General features: G+C 43.9%; 1 protein-coding gene across 1 annotated transcript in view; it reads right to left on the bottom strand.

The window, feature by feature from the left end:
• Positions 1-19,296, bottom strand: part of LOC138579885 (indolethylamine N-methyltransferase-like) — a 45,974-nt gene extending 26,678 nt beyond the window's left edge. The window contains exon 1 of the mRNA XM_069650110.1: positions 19,121-19,296. Coding sequence (XP_069506211.1) covers positions 19,121-19,268 — 148 coding nt within the window. The 5' untranslated portion in view covers positions 19,269-19,296. The remainder of the gene's footprint in view (positions 1-19,120) is intronic.
• Between the last annotated feature and the right edge of the window lie 1,015 nt (positions 19,297-20,311).

Raw genomic sequence — 20,311 nt, 5'->3', positions numbered from 1 at the left:
CAGACAACAGACTGCGCCTGAAACCTGAAAATATAATAGCTCTTACAAAATCTTACTTCGAAGTGCAAAATCCAGGCAAAGAAGCTCAAACAACTATTGACTACAGGCCGCTGCTCCTTCCATTCAACAGCAGCTCCTCAAAGAACAGAAACATCACCGCACAAAGCCATACATTTGACCCCTTCGAACACGAGAAAAACAGGTCAATGAGGCGCATCAAACGGCAGGCTGCTAAATCAACCAACTCTGACTTCAAAGCCAAAGCAGCAAGTTCTATCAAAGCGTATAAATCCTGGATGATAAACCACAAAAACACGCTACTGCAGCAAGACGCTGAGCAAATGTTAAGAACTCTCAGCAGGAAAAAATCCCAAGAATTTTAGTCATTAATCAAAAGTGCTGTGAAGACAAACCCTGAGGTAACATTGAGGTAACATCAAATAGTGCGAACGAAAGGGCCTGGATAACCCATTTCTCCCTCTTCACTGGCCCAAAACATCGACGTGAATATGGAGAACCAAATGAATTGGGTCTTTCTTGGGACTGCGACAATGAAGCATCTGACATAATGGAAAAAATAAAAAAACTCAATAGATCAAGGGCAACTGGCCCGGATGGCCTGACAAACGCCATTTTAAGAGAACACCCACATGAATGGTTGCTTTTCATCCAAGCCATTTTCTGCGACATCTCGAAAGAAAGGTCAATCCCACCTTCTTGGAAGCTAGAGGTAATAGTCCCTATCTACAAGAAAGGGGACAAGTCTGATCCGAAGAACTTCAGACCGATAGCATTACTGGACGTGATAGGACATTTTTTTGGAACCTTCGTTTTGGAAAAATGTTAGGCTTGGACTGCAAAAATCAACATCATCGACCCATTCCAGACGGGATTTGTTAAAGCTGTGGGTACCTCTGCAAACATCATGCTTCTTAGCATCCTAAAAGATAAGATTCATTCTAGCAAAGATCAGCTCTTCTTGGCCTTCGTGGACCTCGTCCAAGCGTTCGACAGAGTCGACCGGCAACTCCTCTGGAAAAAGTTGGTAGCCTTAGGATGCCCGGAAGAATTAATGGGCCCTTTAAAAGCACTCCACACAGACACTAAAATCCAAGTTCGGTTGAAAAAAGCAGGGCTTTTGTCATCTCAAATCCCTACACATCGTGGAGTAAAGCAGGGTTGCCCCCTGGCTCCAGCCATATACAACTTCTTTACCTCGGACATCCATCATTTTGAGCCAATGTCCTTTCCACCCACAATTGGTGGGGAGAAAGTGACTCACCTGGTTTACGTGGATTACCTCATACTACTAGATCAAACAAGAATTGGCTTGCAAAGACAGCTGGACAGCCTGTTCAGATATACCGCCCTGAACCATCTTGAAATAAACCAAGCAAAGACCAAGATAATGCGACGCTAGATTTGGTCGATTTTCCCTGGCAGCTGCCATAACGTACTACAAGGGGAAGATCATTCCATCTCTAACATACAATACTGACGGTACCCTGGGCATCCCTGTAGAGACCTGGGGACGCCTAGAATCAATTATCTGGAAAAAAACATTAAACCTTCCAGATTCAGTTTAAGACGACGTCCTGCGTAGAGAACTTTCATTATCATTGATCCATGTAGTAGTATACTGGAAAAGGTTATCTCTGTTTCGGAAAATAATCATACCGAACGGTCCAAAGGTGATGGGCCTAATCAACAGAGAAATCATGAACAAACCTTCGACACGTTTGTCCCACTGGGTCACCCATTTTAAGACAACTTATTACAAACCCACTGCATTTGAAGGAAAAACTGTTCCGCGCGGACTGGATCCGAACTTTGGAGAAAGCAAACGCTTCTAAAATGGTTAAAGAGACACCACATCATGCTTTGCAGCAAAAAGACTTGCAGCCTTACCTCCTCAAATTTCCAGATCGCCGCTACAGGGACATGTTCATGAGAGCCCGTCTCAACCTTATTCAAACCAACGAAATTCTGACCATAAGAGGTTTGAACCTATCACTTGGTTGTCGATTTTGTAAAATTGAGACAGAAGGAATCAATCCATCATGTGATGATCAATTGCCCTGGCTTAATTGCAGAGCGTCAGCAGTTGCTAACACCTCTTTTCCATTCTCTGCAAACACTGGACGATGATCAACTTTGGCTTGTGTTGATGAGTGGCACTTCTACATCATGTGTGATCGCAGTAGTCCGATTTATCCGGAAAGAATATCTGCCGACTATTGCTATTCTCCCAAACAACATGTAAATCAAGAAAGCTAGAAATATTCTAAGGCTGGAAACTGTTAGAACATGACCAAAACAGGTCTTTGAAGTAGATGTGGAGCTTGTTTTATGTATGTTAGTCCTTTTGTAAAAATTGCTATGCAATTAAATTCAAATAAATAAAAACAATATATATATATATATCTGTATTTGGTAACAGAGTGAGAGGATTGGATAAACACTATCAGGTGGGCGTCTAAGCCCTTCCTTCTAACATTACTATTGTAGACGTCATTAAGAGTACGACGTCCCATTGGTTCTGCTATCTATAGGACCCTAGATTATTTGGTCCATTGTGATTGGGTTGGCTTCAACCCCATGCATACATTTCCACTTTACTTAGCAGCACGCAGAATGGTCGGCCAGGTGCAGGGTGTCCCACGATTCACCCGGCCTTCCTTCAATCAATCATTACTTTAGTGGCTATGTGTCAATTAGTTGGCTGTGGTTGGCCTCGAAACTGAATCTGCTTGTCAGGAAAAGTTATGATAGCTCTGTCTGGGCGGCTGCCAAGCGTAGGTGTGAACCCGTGCCTCTTCTCGCTCGGATGGTCACATGCTACTCACACCGTGAATCTGCCTAGTTTCCCTCAATTTGTACATTTAGTTCTTATTCGGCTTGCCACCTGCCTACGCCTCCCTATCTCGACCTTCCAAAGATAGGATATTCTTTTCTTCAGTTTCAATTCGGCGAAGCTACTGTTCGCTCCTTCTATTGGTCTGACCTTGGCTCTTTCCGGGCGCAAGTTGCATCTGCTTAGTTTCGATTCAGCCATCTCTTCTCGTTTTAGCTGGAATACGAATCTTATATAATGTGCTTCATTGAGGTAGGTATGTATAGGTGCTGCTTGCCGCGGTCTATCTTCTACTAAGCATAGCAAGACACGATGTTTTCTTAGCTTTCTTGCGGTTTCAAGCATATGTACAGGCGTTAGCTAGTTCAATGACTTCATCCTGCTTTACAGCATAAGCTTCTTTATATTTCAACATCTTCTCTCCTTCTAGGTTCACAATATCCTTCCTCATGGCACTTCGCCTCTTGTGTCATCCTTGGGTTGTCATATCTCCTGCTTGCGAGTCTGTTCAGGCCTTCATGACGTCACCATTCGTCTTCCATCAAGGCCTTTTTGGTTTCTTCCAGGACAGTGTTTAGGCTATCTTCATTTCGTCTTATTTGCTGGTAGGGTTTTCTCAATGGATACCTTACCGTCCCTGGCTTTCTAGGTATCGGTATTTCAACAGGTGTTGTTCTCCTGATAGGCACTGGGCAGAGCCCTACTGCGGCTCTCTGCTGGTTTATTTGCTCGTCATACATCACGTATTTTGGTGTGAACGTTCCTGGTACTTCAAAATGGGAGATGGGAGTGCAGGCTTTATTTGGGACCTCCTCTACAGATGTGTGCTAGTGTTTGTGTTGGGGGGGGGTGTCATGTGATTTTAGGGTGGGGTTTGTGGTCATACGCACTGGTTAGTTGTGTCCATAAGGGTACAGAGTCGCGGATGGCTGTTAGGTTTTGAATATATTGTGGTAGTGTGCAGTTATGGAGTGTTGATGGATTTATGGACTATGTGCAGGGGTGTTCTCTCTAGTGTTGTATCCAGAGTCTCAGAGAGTTGTTAGGGTGTGAGCATTAGATTCGTTATCTGTGTGTTCATGCGTAGTATGGCTAGCCCCTAGTCATGTCTAGTGGCGTTGGTTATGTTGGCGGAGCAAGAAAGGTGGAAATGGGTTAGTAAGTCAGTCGGTTTGACGATGCCACTGGCGTGAGTCTTTGGTTGCCGCTCAATGGTATCTACCAACGTTCTTGGTTGTGGTTCATCAGCCAATCGTGCCTCCTCTGTTGGCCTTGAATCTGACTTCCCCTGTGGGTTTAAAGGCAGAGAGTTTGTTGTACCTAGTGTGTTGCTGGTTTCTCGTGCAGGTTAGTCGTGGCAGTTGGGCATGGACCTGTTATGTGGCTGGCTGCTGAATGGGTGCACAGCTGGTGTTATAATACAGAATTGTGGAAGTGGTGTTCGACTGGGTGGCCCCAGTTTGGTGGGTGGGCAAGTTGTGTGATACTTAGGCTTTAATGCTTTACCTGTCTGTGTTTTCCTTGGTGCCTACATTGCACGCGTGGCTGTTAGCCTTAAATCTATATGTTTGTTGGGTGGCCTTTATGTTGATCACTCTAGTTGTTGGGCATGCCTGGGGGGAGAGGGGAGCGGTGGACTGTTCTGGTCCTCTCTGATTTTGCCGCTGTTATCTGTGACAGCGTCCCTTAGTGTGATTCTTTTGGTATGCAATGTTTTTGCTGTCGATGTCTTTGCACTTGTCATTGTATGTTGAATAACCAGATTTTGAGTCGTTTCTTGAAGGTGATGTGGCCTTCTGTGGTTCGAATTTCTTTGGGCATGGTGTACCACAGATTAGCAATTAGGTGTGACAATGCTGTTCCTCCAAATGTCCTTTTTTTGTACTGTTTTGTCTCTATTTATAGGTCGTCGTTTGATCTTAGGTCCCTTCTTGGGACCTAAGTTGTGGGTTGGTCGTGTTGTTTTCTTTGGGTGAGAACATTATTTCTGTTTTTGTCGGGTTCAGTTTGAGCTTGTTCATTGTCATCCATTTGTAGATGTCTGTGAAGCAGTTGTTGAGGTTGTTTTTTTGTTCTTGGTTCGTAATCGTCTTCACAATAAGTTGTGTGTCTGCATAGTTGTAGGCGGTTAGTCCATGGGTTTGAATGATTTTCATCAGGGGGCACATGTAGACATTTGAAAAGCAGGGGAGAGAGGATGGATCTCTGTGGATCTCTGCTGGACATGTTTCTTGGTGTTTCAGATGAACAGCGGTAAGTATATTCCTTCGGTTCTATTTGTGAGGAATGAGGTAAGCCAGTTAGTACGGATTCCTGTATGCTACATTCCTTCAGTCTTTTTATTAGTGTTGATTGGCTAATTGTGTCGAAAGCACAGATATATCCAATAGTATGAGAACTGATTAGGCGCTGTTGTCTGCATTTATTTTCAGGTCTTCCCATATCGTTAGGCGTGCTGAGTCTGTTCCTCTCATTGGTTTCAAGCCGACTTGTGACTGTTGAGTATTGCATTTGTTTCAGCAAATTTGAGTAGGATCTTGTAAACATGGTTCTCCAGTATCTTCGCTAGTTAGGGCACTTTGGATACCGATAGGTAGTTGCTTGGGTCTTCTGGATTTTCTGATTACTTTTTAACCAGTACTTTGATATGTGCTGATTTTATTGCGGTTGGTACGATTCCTGTTTTGAGTCACAGCGTTATTAGGTTCTGGAAGTGTGTCGCTGGGGTTTTGTGGTTGAGGATTCCTTTGAAGTTGTATGGGGGCAGGGGTCCCTTTGAGATCCTGCAAGGTTGGTGTCCTTGATCAGTGTGGAGAAGATTTCTTTGGTGATTGGTTCTAGGCAGGTGAGTGTCTGTTTTCACCCGGTGTTTCACCCGTTGTCTGTGGTTCCACGGTATTAGCATGGGTTGTGTTGATGGTCCGTTGTATTGTTTCTATTTTTGATCTTAGGTGGTTGGTGATGCTGTCACATAGTGCTTTTGTTGGAATGACGGCTTTCTTGCAGGATGATTTTTTTTTATCTCTTTGATGATTCTGAAGAGTTCTTTCTGTGGATTGCTTGCCGATTCAAATTTTGTGGCAAAGTATTTTTTGGGTGCTTTGAGTACGGTTGATTTGTATAGTCTGAGCTGTCTCTGGTATTTTATTTTGTCCTGTTGGATGTACTGATCTCTCCAAATTATTTCCATTTTGAAGTTGTGAACAATTTTGCAGACATGTTTTTTGGTGTGGCTTGAAAGGTTTTGCTGGTGCCAGGTTGTCTAGGGCCTTGGTAATACAAATGTTGAGTGTGTTTTCAGCTGTCTGGGGTTGTTTCGGTTTGGCACTGTGATGCTTGGTAGGGTTGAGTCTAGTAAGTTTGTTAAGGACTCCAGGTCTAGCTTCTTCCAGTTTCTTTTCTTGCTGGCATGGAGTATTTCCGTTCTGGCCTGTAGGCGGGTTTGGAGTTTGATGTAGAATGGTATCAGGTAATGGTCGCTCCATACCATTGGTGTGGGTGGCGTGCAGGCGCATAGTCATTCTCTGCAGAAGATTGCGCCTGGGGTATGTCTGGCGTTGTGGGTGGATCTATTTACTATTTGCTTGAAGTGCAGTGTTTCCGGGAGTGTGAAGAGTGAGTTCGCTGAGGTTTCATTTTCTCTTTCAAACCAAATGTTGAAGTCTCCAAGTATGACAAGGTTGTCTTGGTAGGTCGATAAAATGGCGATGTAGTCTGCTAGTTTCATCGCAAAGTTCGGTTTGTAGGACAGCGATATGTAGATCAGGAAGAACACTATGTTGGTTTGGTCATTGTGTTTGATTTTGATGAGGAGTAATTCATGGTCTTCGACGTCAGTTAAGATGAGTGGTGCGGCTCGTATGTGCTCATTGTGTATCATTGCGATTCTGCCTCCTCTTTGGTTTTCTCCTTTGGTGTGTATTAATTTGAAATTGTCTGGTATTGCTTCATTCGCATGTGTGAATGCACTGTGCCGTGCTAAAAAACACTTGTTAGATCATGATGGATCAAGTGTTAGCTGCTTGTTAGATGAGCAGAAACATAATTTTAATTGGTTTTCTCTATTAAGCGGGTGCTAATGTTAAAAAACAAGCGACAAGAAGAATGACTGGGTATTCTTCAGTTGATTTCTCAATTTCTTTCTCTCAAAATTTGATGATTGTATTGGGGATATAGCAGGCTATAAAATGACCTGACCCAAGAGTACAACAAAACTACCTGGAGTCAATGCATTTGGTTCTTTGGATCCCCAATACAATCATCTCTGTGGATCCTTTGTGTATTTTTAAGAAACATTTTGAGAGAAAAATTTTTATTGAGAAATCAACTGAAGAATACCCAGTCATTCTTGTTGTCTCTTGTTTTTTAACATTAGCACCCGCTTAATAGAGAAAACCAATTAAAATGATGTTTCTGTTCATTTAACAAGCGGCTAACACTTGATCCACCATGATCTAACAAGTGTTTTTTAGCACGGCACAGTGCATTCACACATGCTTGTAAGTTCATTTAAGAGACATGTTGCTCTTCCAAAACCTTTACTTCAAAAAAGAAACTGTGTGTTTCTTAAGTGTGAATATCAAACTGGGTAACCCACAGTAGGCAATACTGAAACGGTCCTCTTTGTTATATACATTGCTTCATTCGCGACAGCTTTATAGTTGTTGGATATCCAGGTTTCTGTAAGAAAGAGCACATCTGTGCCTTCTTCGCTTACTAGGTCATAGATTTCTGTTTGAGTATTTTGCGATGGAACTAAAGTTGTGCAGGCTGCAGTGTAGTTTGTTTAATTCACCTTTTTGGTTGTTTCTTGTTTTTTTGTCAATTTGGCTCTGTGTGTGTTGGTTGGGTTTTTGTTGCTGGTGGTTCTCACCTGGTCGTGCCTGTTGAGAGGAGTTCTTTGGTGGTCAATTTCTTTGTCGGGAGTCTGATTAGATTGATTGCAGGTTTGTTTGGTTTTGGTTCATTCCAGCTGGTGAAATGTGCTGGTACCTGTCCTTTGCTCCAGTCTTAGGTGATGCATGGTGTGTTGAAGGTAATGGATTCAAGTTTGTCCCTGATTCTTGTTCAGTATTGTCCATAGTGTTCTCCGGGGTGGGCTGGTTCATTATTTGTTGTGCTGCGTTCAGAGCCCTGATGGGGTCTGTATTTGGTTTGCTTCTTGCCTCTGGGTTTGTTGCTGGTATTCAGTCTTCACTTTCAAAGCAGTCATATGTGGAGAGGTAGCGAGCGATGTAGTCTGTCTTTGCTCTGTTCTTTGTATGTGTCCTCACACCATTTGAAATTTTCTTCACCGAGTTTTTGGGAGTTGTGAAAGCTTTCTGATTGGCACTGTGTGGATGAGGTTTCCTTCTTATTTTTGTTTTCGACTCCAGCTTTGTCTTTCTAGTGGCGAGGCATTTTGTTTTTGAGTGGTGGGTTGAATTCATTGGACTAGGAGTCCTCTTTGGATTGATATGTTTCCTGGCCCCCGGGATTGATTCTTCACTGTTTGTGGTTTAGTTTGTTGTTAGTTGTTGCTTCGAGTTGGTGAGGTTGTGGAACCATCGCCCTGAACCCCCCTGGTTCAGTCGTTTATCGTTTTTCTTTTGTAGTTCCTTGTATGTTTGGGGTCCTTTGGGAGATTAGCATGGTTCAGGTTTGTGATCCACTGGTTGTTGTTGTAGGGCTTGGTTCTGTCCTGTTTGGAGGCTTTCCAATTGGTGACCTGCACTGTGCTGTTCTGGATAACTTTGGGTGGTTGGGTCTTGCGTTGGATATGGCAAAAACTCTGTTCAACACCTCTGAGTGGGCTAACTAGGGGAGGTGGGCCTTTGGGAGTGGCTATAGGGAATAGTTCCATTCAATGCCTATTGATTGAGGGGTACTGAGTTGGCTTCGGGCAGGGAGGTTTGGACTATGTGGCTAACTATCTCTTGCAGTGGTAGAGACCCTTTTGTTCGAATACAGCAGTAGTGGGACAGCACCTAGGAATGGGACAAAGAAGTAGTGGGAAACCCCTACTTAGGAGACACTAGTGGTGGGGAAACACTGAGAATTGGGACATGGTGCTAATGGGAGGACCCTTGCGTAGGAAGGGACAGCAATGGGAGAACATTCCGAAATTCGAAATTGGGGAAACTACAGTAACTGCAAAAACACCTAGATGTGAGGTACCTGGGAAGTGGGAGAAAAGCCTAAAGTGGGGACAGACAGTGAATGCAAAAACACCTAGATTTGAGAACCCTGGGAAGTGGGAGAAAAGCCTAAATTGGGGATACAACAGTACATGCAAAAAACACCTAGATTTGAGATACCTGTGAGGAGGGAAAAAATCCTAAATTGGAGACACAACAGTAAGTGCAAAAACAACTTGATTTGAGATACCTTAGAAGTGGGATAAAAACCTACATTGGAGACACAACAGTAAATGCAAAAACACCTAGATTTTGAGATACCTGGGAGAAGGAAAGAACCCTAAATTCGAGACACAACAGTAAAATGAAAACCATCTAAAAATTGGGAAAGTAAACTACTTACTAGCTGGCTAACCTTGGTGTGCTATGTTGTGTAGGAAAGAAGAGTGGAAGTACGGAGTACAGTAATTGCTGTACTCCCCACCCAGCTAACACTTACCTTATCAGTTGCTGCTGGTTGATGGTTGGATGGCTTGCTTCCCAAGAGAACACAGGCAAACACAGACTGGACCTGCTTCTTCTGGGAGCTGAGAGCTGCCTGGGCAGAGGCTGCCCTATGGAGTGTTGTTAAGAGCCTACCTCTTGGAGACGAACAGCCAATCACAGCCACAGGGCGGGGGAGTGAGAAGCAGAGTAGCGGTGTGTCAGAGACTGCTAGAAAGGTGAAAAAAGGCTGAAAATGGAAACAAAAATAATAATGTGCAGCAAAGCAGAGGGATGGGGAAGAGAAAGGCCAGGAAAGAAGGCCAAAGATTACAAGATGGAGGAGGGGAGAAGTCCCACAGGTGCAGCAGAGACCGCTAGAAAGGTGAAAAAAGGCTGAAAGTAGAAAAACAAATGGGAAAAGTGAGGAAAGCCGAGGGATGGGCAAGAGAAAGGCAAGGAAAGCAGGCCATAGATTACAGGATGGAGGAGGGAGAGGTCACGCAGGTGTGGCAGAGACCGCTAGAAATGTGAAAAAAAGGCTGCAAACAGAAACAAAATGAAAAAAGTACAGGTAAGTAGAGGGATGGGGAAGAGAAAGGACAGGAAAGCAGGCCAAAGATTACAAGATGGAGGATGGGAAAGGTTGCACAGGTATGGCAGAGATCGCTGGAAAGGTGAAAAAAAGGCTGAAAACAGAAAGAAAAATTGAAAATGTGCAGCAAAGCAGAGGGATGGGGAAGAGAAAGCCCAGGAAAGCAGGCCAAAGATTACAAGCCTGAGAAGGAGAGAGGCCGCAGAGGTGCGGCAGAGACCGCTAGAAAGGTGAAAAAAGGCTGAAAGTAGAAAAACAAATGGGAAAAGTGAGGAAAGCCGAGGGATGGGCAAGAGAAAGGCAAGGAAAGCAGGCCATAGATTACAGGATGGAGGAGGGAGAGGTCACGCAGGTGTGGCAGAGACCGCTAGAAATGTGAAAAAAAGGCTGCAAACAGAAACAAAATGAAAAAAGTACAGGTAAGTAGAGGGATGGGGAAGAGAAAGGACAGGAAAGCAGGCCAAAGATTACAAGATGGAGGATGGGAAAGGTTGCACAGGTATGGCAGAGATCGCTGGAAAGGTGAAAAAAAGGCTGAAAACAGAAAGAAAAATTGAAAATGTGCAGCAAAGCAGAGGGATGGGGAAGAGAAAGCCCAGGAAAGCAGGCCAAAGATTACAAGCCTGAGAAGGAGAGAGGCCGCAGAGGTGCGGCAGAGACCGCTAGAAAGGTGGAAAAAAAGCTGAAAATGGTTAAAAAAAAAAAGTGCAGCAAAGCAGAGAACTGGGGAAGAGAAAGGCCAGGAAAGCGAGACAAAGATTATAAGATGGAGGAGGGAGAGGTCGCACAGGTGTGGCAGAGGTGTTAGGCAGAATCCTGTGCGGTTCCCTTAGGGAGCACTACAGAATAAGCCTATAGGTGAGAGCAATAAATCCCCTTTGGTATTAGTCTGTACCACAAAGATTTAGTTGCTAGCTGTGGCTGAGCAGTCAGACTTATCTCAAGAGGGAGATGAGCAGTATTCAGGGTTTACACAATAGGCCTACAGTACTATGGCACAAGGAAACACTGATCAAAGCTTTGTATTAAAAAGTAGATATATATTTATTTTATACACTTCTAATAAAACACATGTATCACAGTCATCAAGCAAGTTAAAATAAGTCAAAGGAAAAATATACACACTCCCTAGTTAAATTGTAGACCAAGTGAGCCAGAGTGAAAACTGAGCAAAACGGCACAGTGAAAACCACACACAAGGGATACTCTAGCAATTTCTCACAAGGGAGGGAAAGCACAAGTTATATAGAAATAGCTTCTTACACACCCTAGCAACACTTCCCATACGTTTGTGAGCCAGTTTAAGCAAGCCAGTGCATCAGTATAGGAAATACTTAAATGAAAACTGAGCAAAATGGCATTTCACAAGGTTTAAAAAGGGGAAGAAAAGGGTAGTTATAAGAAGTAGGTGCACCAACACAGTTCTAGTTGAGAATCAATCTAAAGAAGGCAGTTCTAACAAATGTAGCCGGAGTCAGTAGGCCTGTACCAGTGGTACAGGGCAAGGGCCCAGGAGCAAAAATGTTCTTGTCGCTGCAGTCAAGTCTTTGGTTAACGATTTTGAAAAGGTGGATGCAGAAGTGAAAGACAATGTTAAGAGAGAGGGGCGGCCAACCCAACAGGTAGGTAAAGGATTTAAAACACCTTTAGTGCCACCGTGAAGAAAGGGCGGCCTGGCGGAACAATGTACCTTTAAAATGAAGAAGTGGCTCCTGCGGTGGCGGTTGTTCCTGGTAGTTCCTGCAGTTCAGGGGATCCAGCAGAGGAAGAGACACTCTCATCGTGGAGGAAGGTTCGAGTTACTGCACTACCCAGGGATGAACCCAGCCGCGGTGCTGTCCGACGAATAAAATGTACGCTCCTTTAGATCGCGGTCCGAGAGAACTGGTGCCTGGCTATCCACCCTCTGAGTACAGGGCACTGGTGATTCGACCAAGGCAGGTCCGGGAAGGCGATTGGCAAACTGGTTGGCCCCACCAGATCATGGGAAGAAGGCTCTTGCAGATGAAGATCTTCTCTCGTCGTGTGGAGAAAAGTGGTGAGACGTTGCAGCAGGGCTTCACCGGTGGTTCAGTCATAGCATATGTCTTTGGCTTCTCTCCTCTTCGGCTTCTTAGTTCCAGTGGCGACGTCTTGCTCTTCCAGTCCTCAGGACCCTGCTTTTATGCAAAGATCCCCATTCGTACAGCCTAGCTGTCACTCACACAGTGGAGTGGTCATCTTGGCGGGAGACCCTCCAGCCTATCGGGATAGAGTGCGACATGGGTTGCTGAGGCAACCCTGTCCAGGAGTCCTACTCCCCCTCCCACACAATGGACCCACCCCAGACTCAGTATCGCCGAAAGGAGGGCTTCTTGGCAGAAGCCCGCCAAACGGACGAACAAAGGATCCCCGACCTGGGTTAGGAGTTTAGAGAAAGACACAAGAAAGAAGTTATATTAAAGTTCTGGCAAATAAAACCTACCGGAGTAAAGTTAATATTAAAATACACCAGCGGTATGTTAGAGGCTGTCAGAATAATTGGTAGCCTCGAACAATGGGAAAATCCCATAGGAAAATATTTGCGGTCGGATATTTATGGTAGAACCACTGCCACCAGCCAGAAACTTTTGAGAGAGGGACTGTACGGTACCCTCTCGAAAATGAACATAAGGGAAAAACTATTAACCCTTTTCAGTACCTTCATAGTAAGATGGGTTGTACTGGTTTAGTTAATAAAAATTGACTAGTAAAGTCAATTGGGACTTTACATGCCCTGGGAGACAGTAGTCAGTCCCAGGGTATGGAGTCTATGTTTGGGGGTCGCTACAACACCCCTGTGTCACTGCACGGAGGGTGCTGTGTAACACATGTAAATAAAGATGGTTCTATGGGGTTGAGAAAATCCCATAGACATTAAACACAAAAATAGCCTAGAACACATTAGCAAAAATGCCTAAGAGTGGGAAAAAGAGTCTCACTCTTAGCAGGAAAAAAGAAACAACCCTTCAAATCCAGCAAAGCTGCTGGGGGACTCTATAGGTAAGGGGAATTAGCCATAGAATGAGAATTCTCCCTAAAAAGAGACGATTAGATAAGTGAAAAAAATGCTGAAAAAAAAATGCTGAAAGCAGAACACATTTGAAAAAAGTACAGGAAAGCAGAGGGATGGGGAAGAGAAAGGCCAGGAAAGCAGGCAAAAGATTACAAGATTGAGAAAGGGAGGGGCACACAGGTGAAAGGTGAAAAACAGACTGAAAACGGGGACAGAAAATGGTAAAATGTACAGGAAAGCAGAGGGATGGGGAAGAGAAAGTGCCAGGAAAGCAGGCCAGAGATTACAAGATGGAGGAAGTGAGAGGTTGCACAGGTGCAGCAGAAACCGCTAGAAAGGTGGGAAAAAAGCAGAACATGGTAGAAAAGGAAAAAAAATGAAGGAAAGCAGAGAATTGGGGAAGAGAGAGGCCAGAAAAGCAGGCCAAATATTACAAGATGGATAAGAGAAGAGGTCGCACAGGTGTGGCAGAGACCGCTAGAAAGGTGGAAAAAAATCTGAAAATAGAAAAAAGTGCAGGAAAGCAGAAGACTGGGAAGAGAAAGGCCAGGAAATCTGGCCAAAGTTTACAAAATGGAGGAGGGGAAAGGTGCGGCAGAGACGCTAGAAAGATGGAAAAAAAGATGAATATGGCAAAAACTGCAGGAAAGCGGAGGGATGGGGAAGAGAAAGCCCAGGAAAGCAGACCCAAGATTACAAGACTGAGAAGGAGAGACGCCGCAGAGGTGCGGCAGAGACCACTAGAAAGTTGAAAAAAAGGCTGAAAATGGGGAAACAAAATGGGAAAAAGTGCAGGAAAGCAGAAGAATGGGGAAGAGAAAGAACAAAAAACCATAGCAAAGATTACAAGCTGGAGCAGAGGAGAAGTCACACAGGTGCATCAGAGACCACTAGAAAGGTTTAAAAAAGCCTGAAATGGAAAAAAAGAAACAAGCGCAATAAGGCAGAGAGTTGGGGGAAAAGAAAGGTCAGGAAAGCAGGCCAAAGATTACAAGATGGAGGAGGGGCAGAAACCGCTTGAAATGTGAAAAAAGGCACAAAAATGATAAAAATTCAAATACAAGTGCAGGAAAGCAGAGGGACGGGAATAAAAGAAATGGAAGGCAGAGCGTTGGGTGTTGGGGAAGAGAAAGGCCATGAAACCAGGCTAAATATTACACAATGGAAGACGGGGCACAGGAGGAAAAAGCACAGCACCTACCTCATCAAGGCCCGGACGCTAGACGCTAGGTTGCTGCAATGAAGGGGATTGACTGGGGACATGAATGTAACAAGTCTAATAACATAGTTTTCCTGCTTCACCGCTACCCTGATAGTAATGTTATCAACGGACGTCTAGCCATATTCTTTTTTTTTTACTTTGGTTTCTTTCGTTTAATGGGTAAAGTCAATCACAGCATGGAAATTCCCTGTTGAGGTGACCTTTGACACAAAGCTGTATGAGAGCTGTACAGGTAGCTACTTTATGCATCAAGATAGACACTAGAAGAGTCTGGGGGGTCATGTGTCTAGATGGATAGGACAGCACACTGGCTGACCTTCTCTTATCCTATTGGTCGGGAGGGATCTGTGTCCTTCGGTAATACTAAAGGACAGCAAGTAAGTGTAGCCCAGTACCAGGCTGCTTTGTGTAGGAAAGGATTTGAAGGCTCTTTTGTAGCCACTTTGCAGCCAATAGGCCTCATTAAAAGTATGCCAGTGCGGGAACTACGGTACCGGTAAGCTTGCGAGTACCGTAGTTCCTGGACTGGCAAACTACGAGTTGTGCTCTTGGGTGCTTTTCTGCCTGCCAGGTCTGACCTGGCGGACAGAGTGGCACCCACGAGCACAGCATGTCTGATGCACCAGCACCATTCTGACTGGTGCTGGTGCATCCGACCTCCCCATTCCCAGTGAGCCCAATGGGGCTCAAATGGGAATCGGGAGCATTTTTTTCCGGTGCCCGCAAATGGGCAAATACCAGGTCAAGCGGGGCCAGAATGCCCTTGTAATTGCCCATTCAGGGGTGCCGGAAAGGTTCGGAAGTTTGGTGGCAGCCTGCCGGTTTTAACGGCAAGGCTAGCGCCAAACTTATGAGGCCCAATGACTTTGGGCCCCACCCTCCACTTTCCTCTCTGAGACCCTCTCTTGAAATTGTAACCTTCCTCCTCCCAAGAGAATTCAGATGGCAGCCCTCCTGCACTCCAGCAATCTCTCTCTGATAAACCTTTTTGCTCAGATAGTAACTCTCCTTCTACCCGTAACTCTTTCTTAGATGATAACGCTCCACCTCCTCCAAAACAACCTTCTCCTTCCAGCCTCCAACTCCCTCTTCTGCCCTTCTTCCTCCTCACATACTTCTTGCTTGCAACTCTCCTCCAAATAAAACTGTCCCCTTCCTACTCCAAAACTCCACAACTTGTTACACCTGTGTGGGATAGTTTGCCATTCTTTATGATTGTCCAATGTGCCTGGAGTCAGATGATCTGTGAGGCTCGGGTTCTGAGAGTATTTCAAAGTCTGCCACCATATTGTACACTTCAATGGGCCAAGCTGTGTGAGAGCTATTCTCTTATTACTGTGGAGATTTATGTGAGGTCATATTCCTCCCTACAAACCCCTCCATCCCTACCACGTGTGTGACATCAGTTGCACAAATCACTGGTGAATCGGGGAACACGTTCTGTTTCAAAATGATTATGTCACAAGATAATTTCAGCTGTGTAATTTCTACAACATTCGTTTTACTTGTGAAGGATGGCAATGTGGAGTTACAATGTATCAGTTCGGTTTTCTCAATAGTTGTCTGTGTTTATATTGTACCCAAGCCAGTCTCATGGACTGCACCAATCTGTTTACTGTGTTCACACGAGATCCTGGGCTGCGTTGCTGAAGAAATCCAAGTAAATAAGAATCTGTTCTATTTTCTCTGGATCCCTTCTAGGAAGGAAACATTTATCACAGTCATCAAGGTAGTTTTCCTACTCTAGATCAGGGTTTAGTAAAATGTTGAATCACTATTGTATCTGTTTTTTTTAACTGACTGCAGCTCTGATACCCTAAAAGGGCAGCTACTATTTTTTATTCTATGATGGGGGCTCTGTTTTCATCAACCGGCCACCTGCCTAAGGATAGGGGAGGAACGTATGGAACAGTCTTCAAGAGCCAGAGAGAGCAACTGTTATGATGTCACTTCTTTGGAATGGGAATGCTGGTGGGGATATCGTGGTTGGCAGTTGGAGGAGAACAAACGGGAGAGCTGTGTTTGTGAAATGTAGTGCCTGAAGATGGAAATAAAGTACCCATCTAGTTACCTGCGGTGTCGTCCGTGCCTCAATAGCAACCTTTCCCCTTAGACAACAATGGACTTGTCCAAGGTTTGTTCTTGGGCTTTCTCCCATGGACCACAACGTAATCTCCTAGGTTGTGCTGCTGAAGCCTACCCAATATGCACCGGCAGTGTTACCAAGGCTCTGCTGCTGAAACGTTCGCACATCAATGGGCGATTGATGACTTTGCATGTGTTTCAGGGCTGGGTTTTCATCAAGTTTCATTTGGGGATCTCCCGTTTCACTCCTGAGTATCCAGCATCCAATAGCTTGGGGTGCCACCCAGCCCCTTTGGGCACCCTGCTATCAATACCTAGGGTAAATCAGGGAACCTCATCACACACTCTTTGTATGTTTTAATTGAATTGTTGCATATCAGCATCATGGCAATTTTCCAGATCATTTCCTTACTCTCTCATATCACAACTTTTCAGGAGTATATGCTCGCTTCCTATGGTGTGCTTGAAAAATCAGTCATTAAAAAATGTGTGAAATTCAAAATTAAATGACTTCACTTGTTGACATACATTGATAAATTACTAAATGGCTATAAACAACATTTTTTAACACAATGTCAGGTAGGTACTTCCTAATGATCTGGAAAGACTGTTTCCATGTATCAGGCAGTTTCTCTGACTGTATGAAGGCAGGATCGGCTGTGTATGTATAGTCTATTTTCAATTAGACTTACTTTAAAGATGTGCTAGGACCATGTGATATAATAACCTCAATAGAAAATGAAGAAATGATACAAGATTGCTGACTCAATTTAATGAATAAAACAAACTAATAACATGTATGAATGCTGGTTTATTATGAACGCAGCCAATAATAATAATGAATTCTAAAAAAAATATCATCCACATGCAAGGATGTGAGTTGGCACAGACTCTGATATTTGGCCTGGCACATTATCTAATCATGCTTTTGCCATGAATAACATGCAGCCAGAGTGACCAGGAATCATAGTTGTGACAATTGTAGTTCAGTTATACAGGTGAAACATGGCTGATTGAAAGGCGGCTGATGGTTCAGAAATCAAACAATTAAACCTAAGACTCTGAAGAGTGGATCTTGGGGAACAACATCCAATCCAATGTTCAACAAGTGGATAACACTTCCCATGTGTACTGCACACCTATTCCCCATTTAATTAAATTAAGAAAAATTGAAGACTTACTTAGCTGATGATATTTGTATCTTATCTATGTTGTTCTAAAGTAAACTCCCATGAATACCTTTTTGAGCACCACAGCAGTGTAGCTTTCAACAATTTAGAAGACTGTTCCTAGGGAGCTAGACAACCCAAGGAAAACAAAAGTATACAACTACGCAGCAGTACCACCAATATTCAGAGGCAAACTCAGAGTATATGATGTCTGGTCATTGTGGCAGGAAGAGTAGGGCACCTGCACTATCCTTTTTGAAAGGTTGGTCTTTGTCACATCCAGCATTTGATGTGAATAATGTCCCCTTTCCAGAAATCCACTGTACTGCTCAGGGGTGTAGAGCAGCCTGCGCTAAGGAAAGATGTAAAGGGATGTAAGTGTCGTGGAGGCAATTAGCGAACAGACTGGTTGCTAGGATTCTGCAACCTCACCTGTTAGATCGTCCCTAGCTATGAAACGTGTGATTGCGTTTCCTTCCTCTCATAAAATATTGCTTGCCAGGAGAGAAATACACAGACGTACTCAGCTTAATATAAGTGGCTTTATTGCCTTCACCAGCACAGCTATACAAGCAAATAGAGGTGGAATGTTCCTTTGGGTGGCTGATGCTACACAACGTTTTTCCTGCTCCCTCATCCATCAACATAGCAAATCTGATGAGTGTGCAGTTCCATCCAAGTGTAAAACACCCTTAGAATGGCACTAGGGTCTAGGGTATCGATGAGTATTCAGTACATTTGAAATGGCGGACTCCTGGGTAGGAAATGAAAATCTATTGGTTCATACTGTGGGACATTTCCGCCATAATGTAAAACATTTTACAGGAGACTGACATCATAAAGTCCCAGTGGATTTGCAGAAGAAAATTCACATGGGTGAGCTAAGTTTCCATAGATGAGCATTAATACGAGAAGAGTGACAAGCACACTTTAAGGCCTGGAGGAATATAATGGTAAATGGTGGAGCGTAACTGGACACCCCATTAAGATTTCACTACTTTTTAGGACCCATTGTACCATTTTAGATTATATTTTCATATCTGTGGACTATTCATTTGCATGCACCCCATTGCTGTGCCACCCCTTGTATTTTGCAATTCTAGGTTTGCGCTATTTACAGCCCATTCACTGCGTGGTTATGCTTTGCAGGTCACATTTCCTGCACTATATTGTTCATAGTTATATTCCCCTACATTTTAAGTTAAACACTATATTATTTTTCGTTTATTGGATATTTTGAATACAATGCTGACACCACTTCTATATTTTCTTCTACCAACTTAAACATCTCCCTCCTTCAACATAATCCAAACAGAACACTGCTTGTTTAAATGCATTACATTAATCAGCCTTAAGCCACCTACAGTCTAGTGGAGTTTGGACCAGCAGGGATCAGTTTTCTAATTCTGACTGATTCTCCTGCCACAAATGAGTGGTCATCTAGCATACACACAGCATAGCAATGTGGCTATGGATGAATCAGGGCTGCTTCAAAAGCAAGGCAACATTATAACGCTGCCTAGGGTGACACCCGCAACAAAAAGTTAATAAATTATTCCTACCTGAGCTGAAGATGTTGAAAAGTGCTTCTGTCTGTTTGATTAGACAGTCGTCCACGAAACCACAATCAACGTGATAATATGTTTCAGCATGTTTTCTTGCACTAAAGCGTTGATCATATAGATTTTTGACCGTGACTGAAGACTGCATGATCTCTTTCTCAAGATTTCCAAGGACTGCTTACCCCTCGTCTGTCTTCGCCTTTTTACCGATTTTACTTTGGGTGTTTTAACTGAATTAATCACCATTGGGACTCCTGAAACTCGGTCATGTGGTTGTCACCCTTGGCCAAATTCTTAACTATGTATTCTGCTATGTTTACATATTTTACAGCTTTCTGCTTCACCCTCTGGCATCAGATCATCTGACTAGAGATGGAAGAAAAGCCCCATAAATGTGTCACTCTGTTTTTTGTTACACCAATATCAGAAATCATTTTTGGTGCATCGAAAATTCACAATTGTCACTTATATTCACTTGAGCTTTTTATATATGTCCAAAGATACAGTCAACTGCAGAGGCACATTAAGGGTTTGTGGAACCTGAGGCACAGACCAGTGTGGTCCCTATCCCCCGATGCAATGAGATTAAGTGAGATATTAATTGTAGAGATTGAATGGAGCTGCAGCATTTATTTATTTTATTTATTGGACATATGTATGGCACCTATACTAAGACACGCGCCACAAAACGGGGGGAGCATGGGATATCATATGAAAACAGCAACAAGAACAAAGAAACATTTATATTGGCTTTGTGGCAATCCTACTGTGCAAGTGCTTGACAGGGTGATAAGTGCAAGGGGGTAAGGGGGAGAGGGAGGAGTGCACTAGTGGGGGGACTCCAAAATGGGGTGGTCTGGCAAGTGCTATTCAGGCCGGGAACGCTAGTGCTGGGGGAAAGAGGGGACAAGGGAAGAAAAGTGCAGGGGACAGGAGGACTGGTTGGGATAGTCCGGGGAAAGAGAGCCCGGGGGAAAGTGCTGGCGAAGGATGATGGGAAGGACTGGTAGAGGGGTGGTCTGGTCCCTGTATGTCTCTGAAGTCTGCTAGCTTCATCTTAAGGTTTGGATTGTAGGACTGTGATCTGTAGATAAGGAAGAACATTATGTTGGTTTGGTCGTTGAGTTCGACCTTGATGAGGAGGGAGTCACAGTCTTCAACGTCGGTTGAGGCGAGTGGTGTGGCTCAGTT

This window comes from Ambystoma mexicanum, chromosome 3p, assembly GCF_040938575.1.
Source record: "Ambystoma mexicanum isolate Mex_15411 chromosome 3p, UKY_AmexF1_1, whole genome shotgun sequence".
NCBI lineage: Eukaryota > Metazoa > Chordata > Amphibia > Caudata > Ambystomatidae > Ambystoma > Ambystoma mexicanum.
This window is presented reverse-complemented; position numbering and strand designations above follow the sequence as displayed.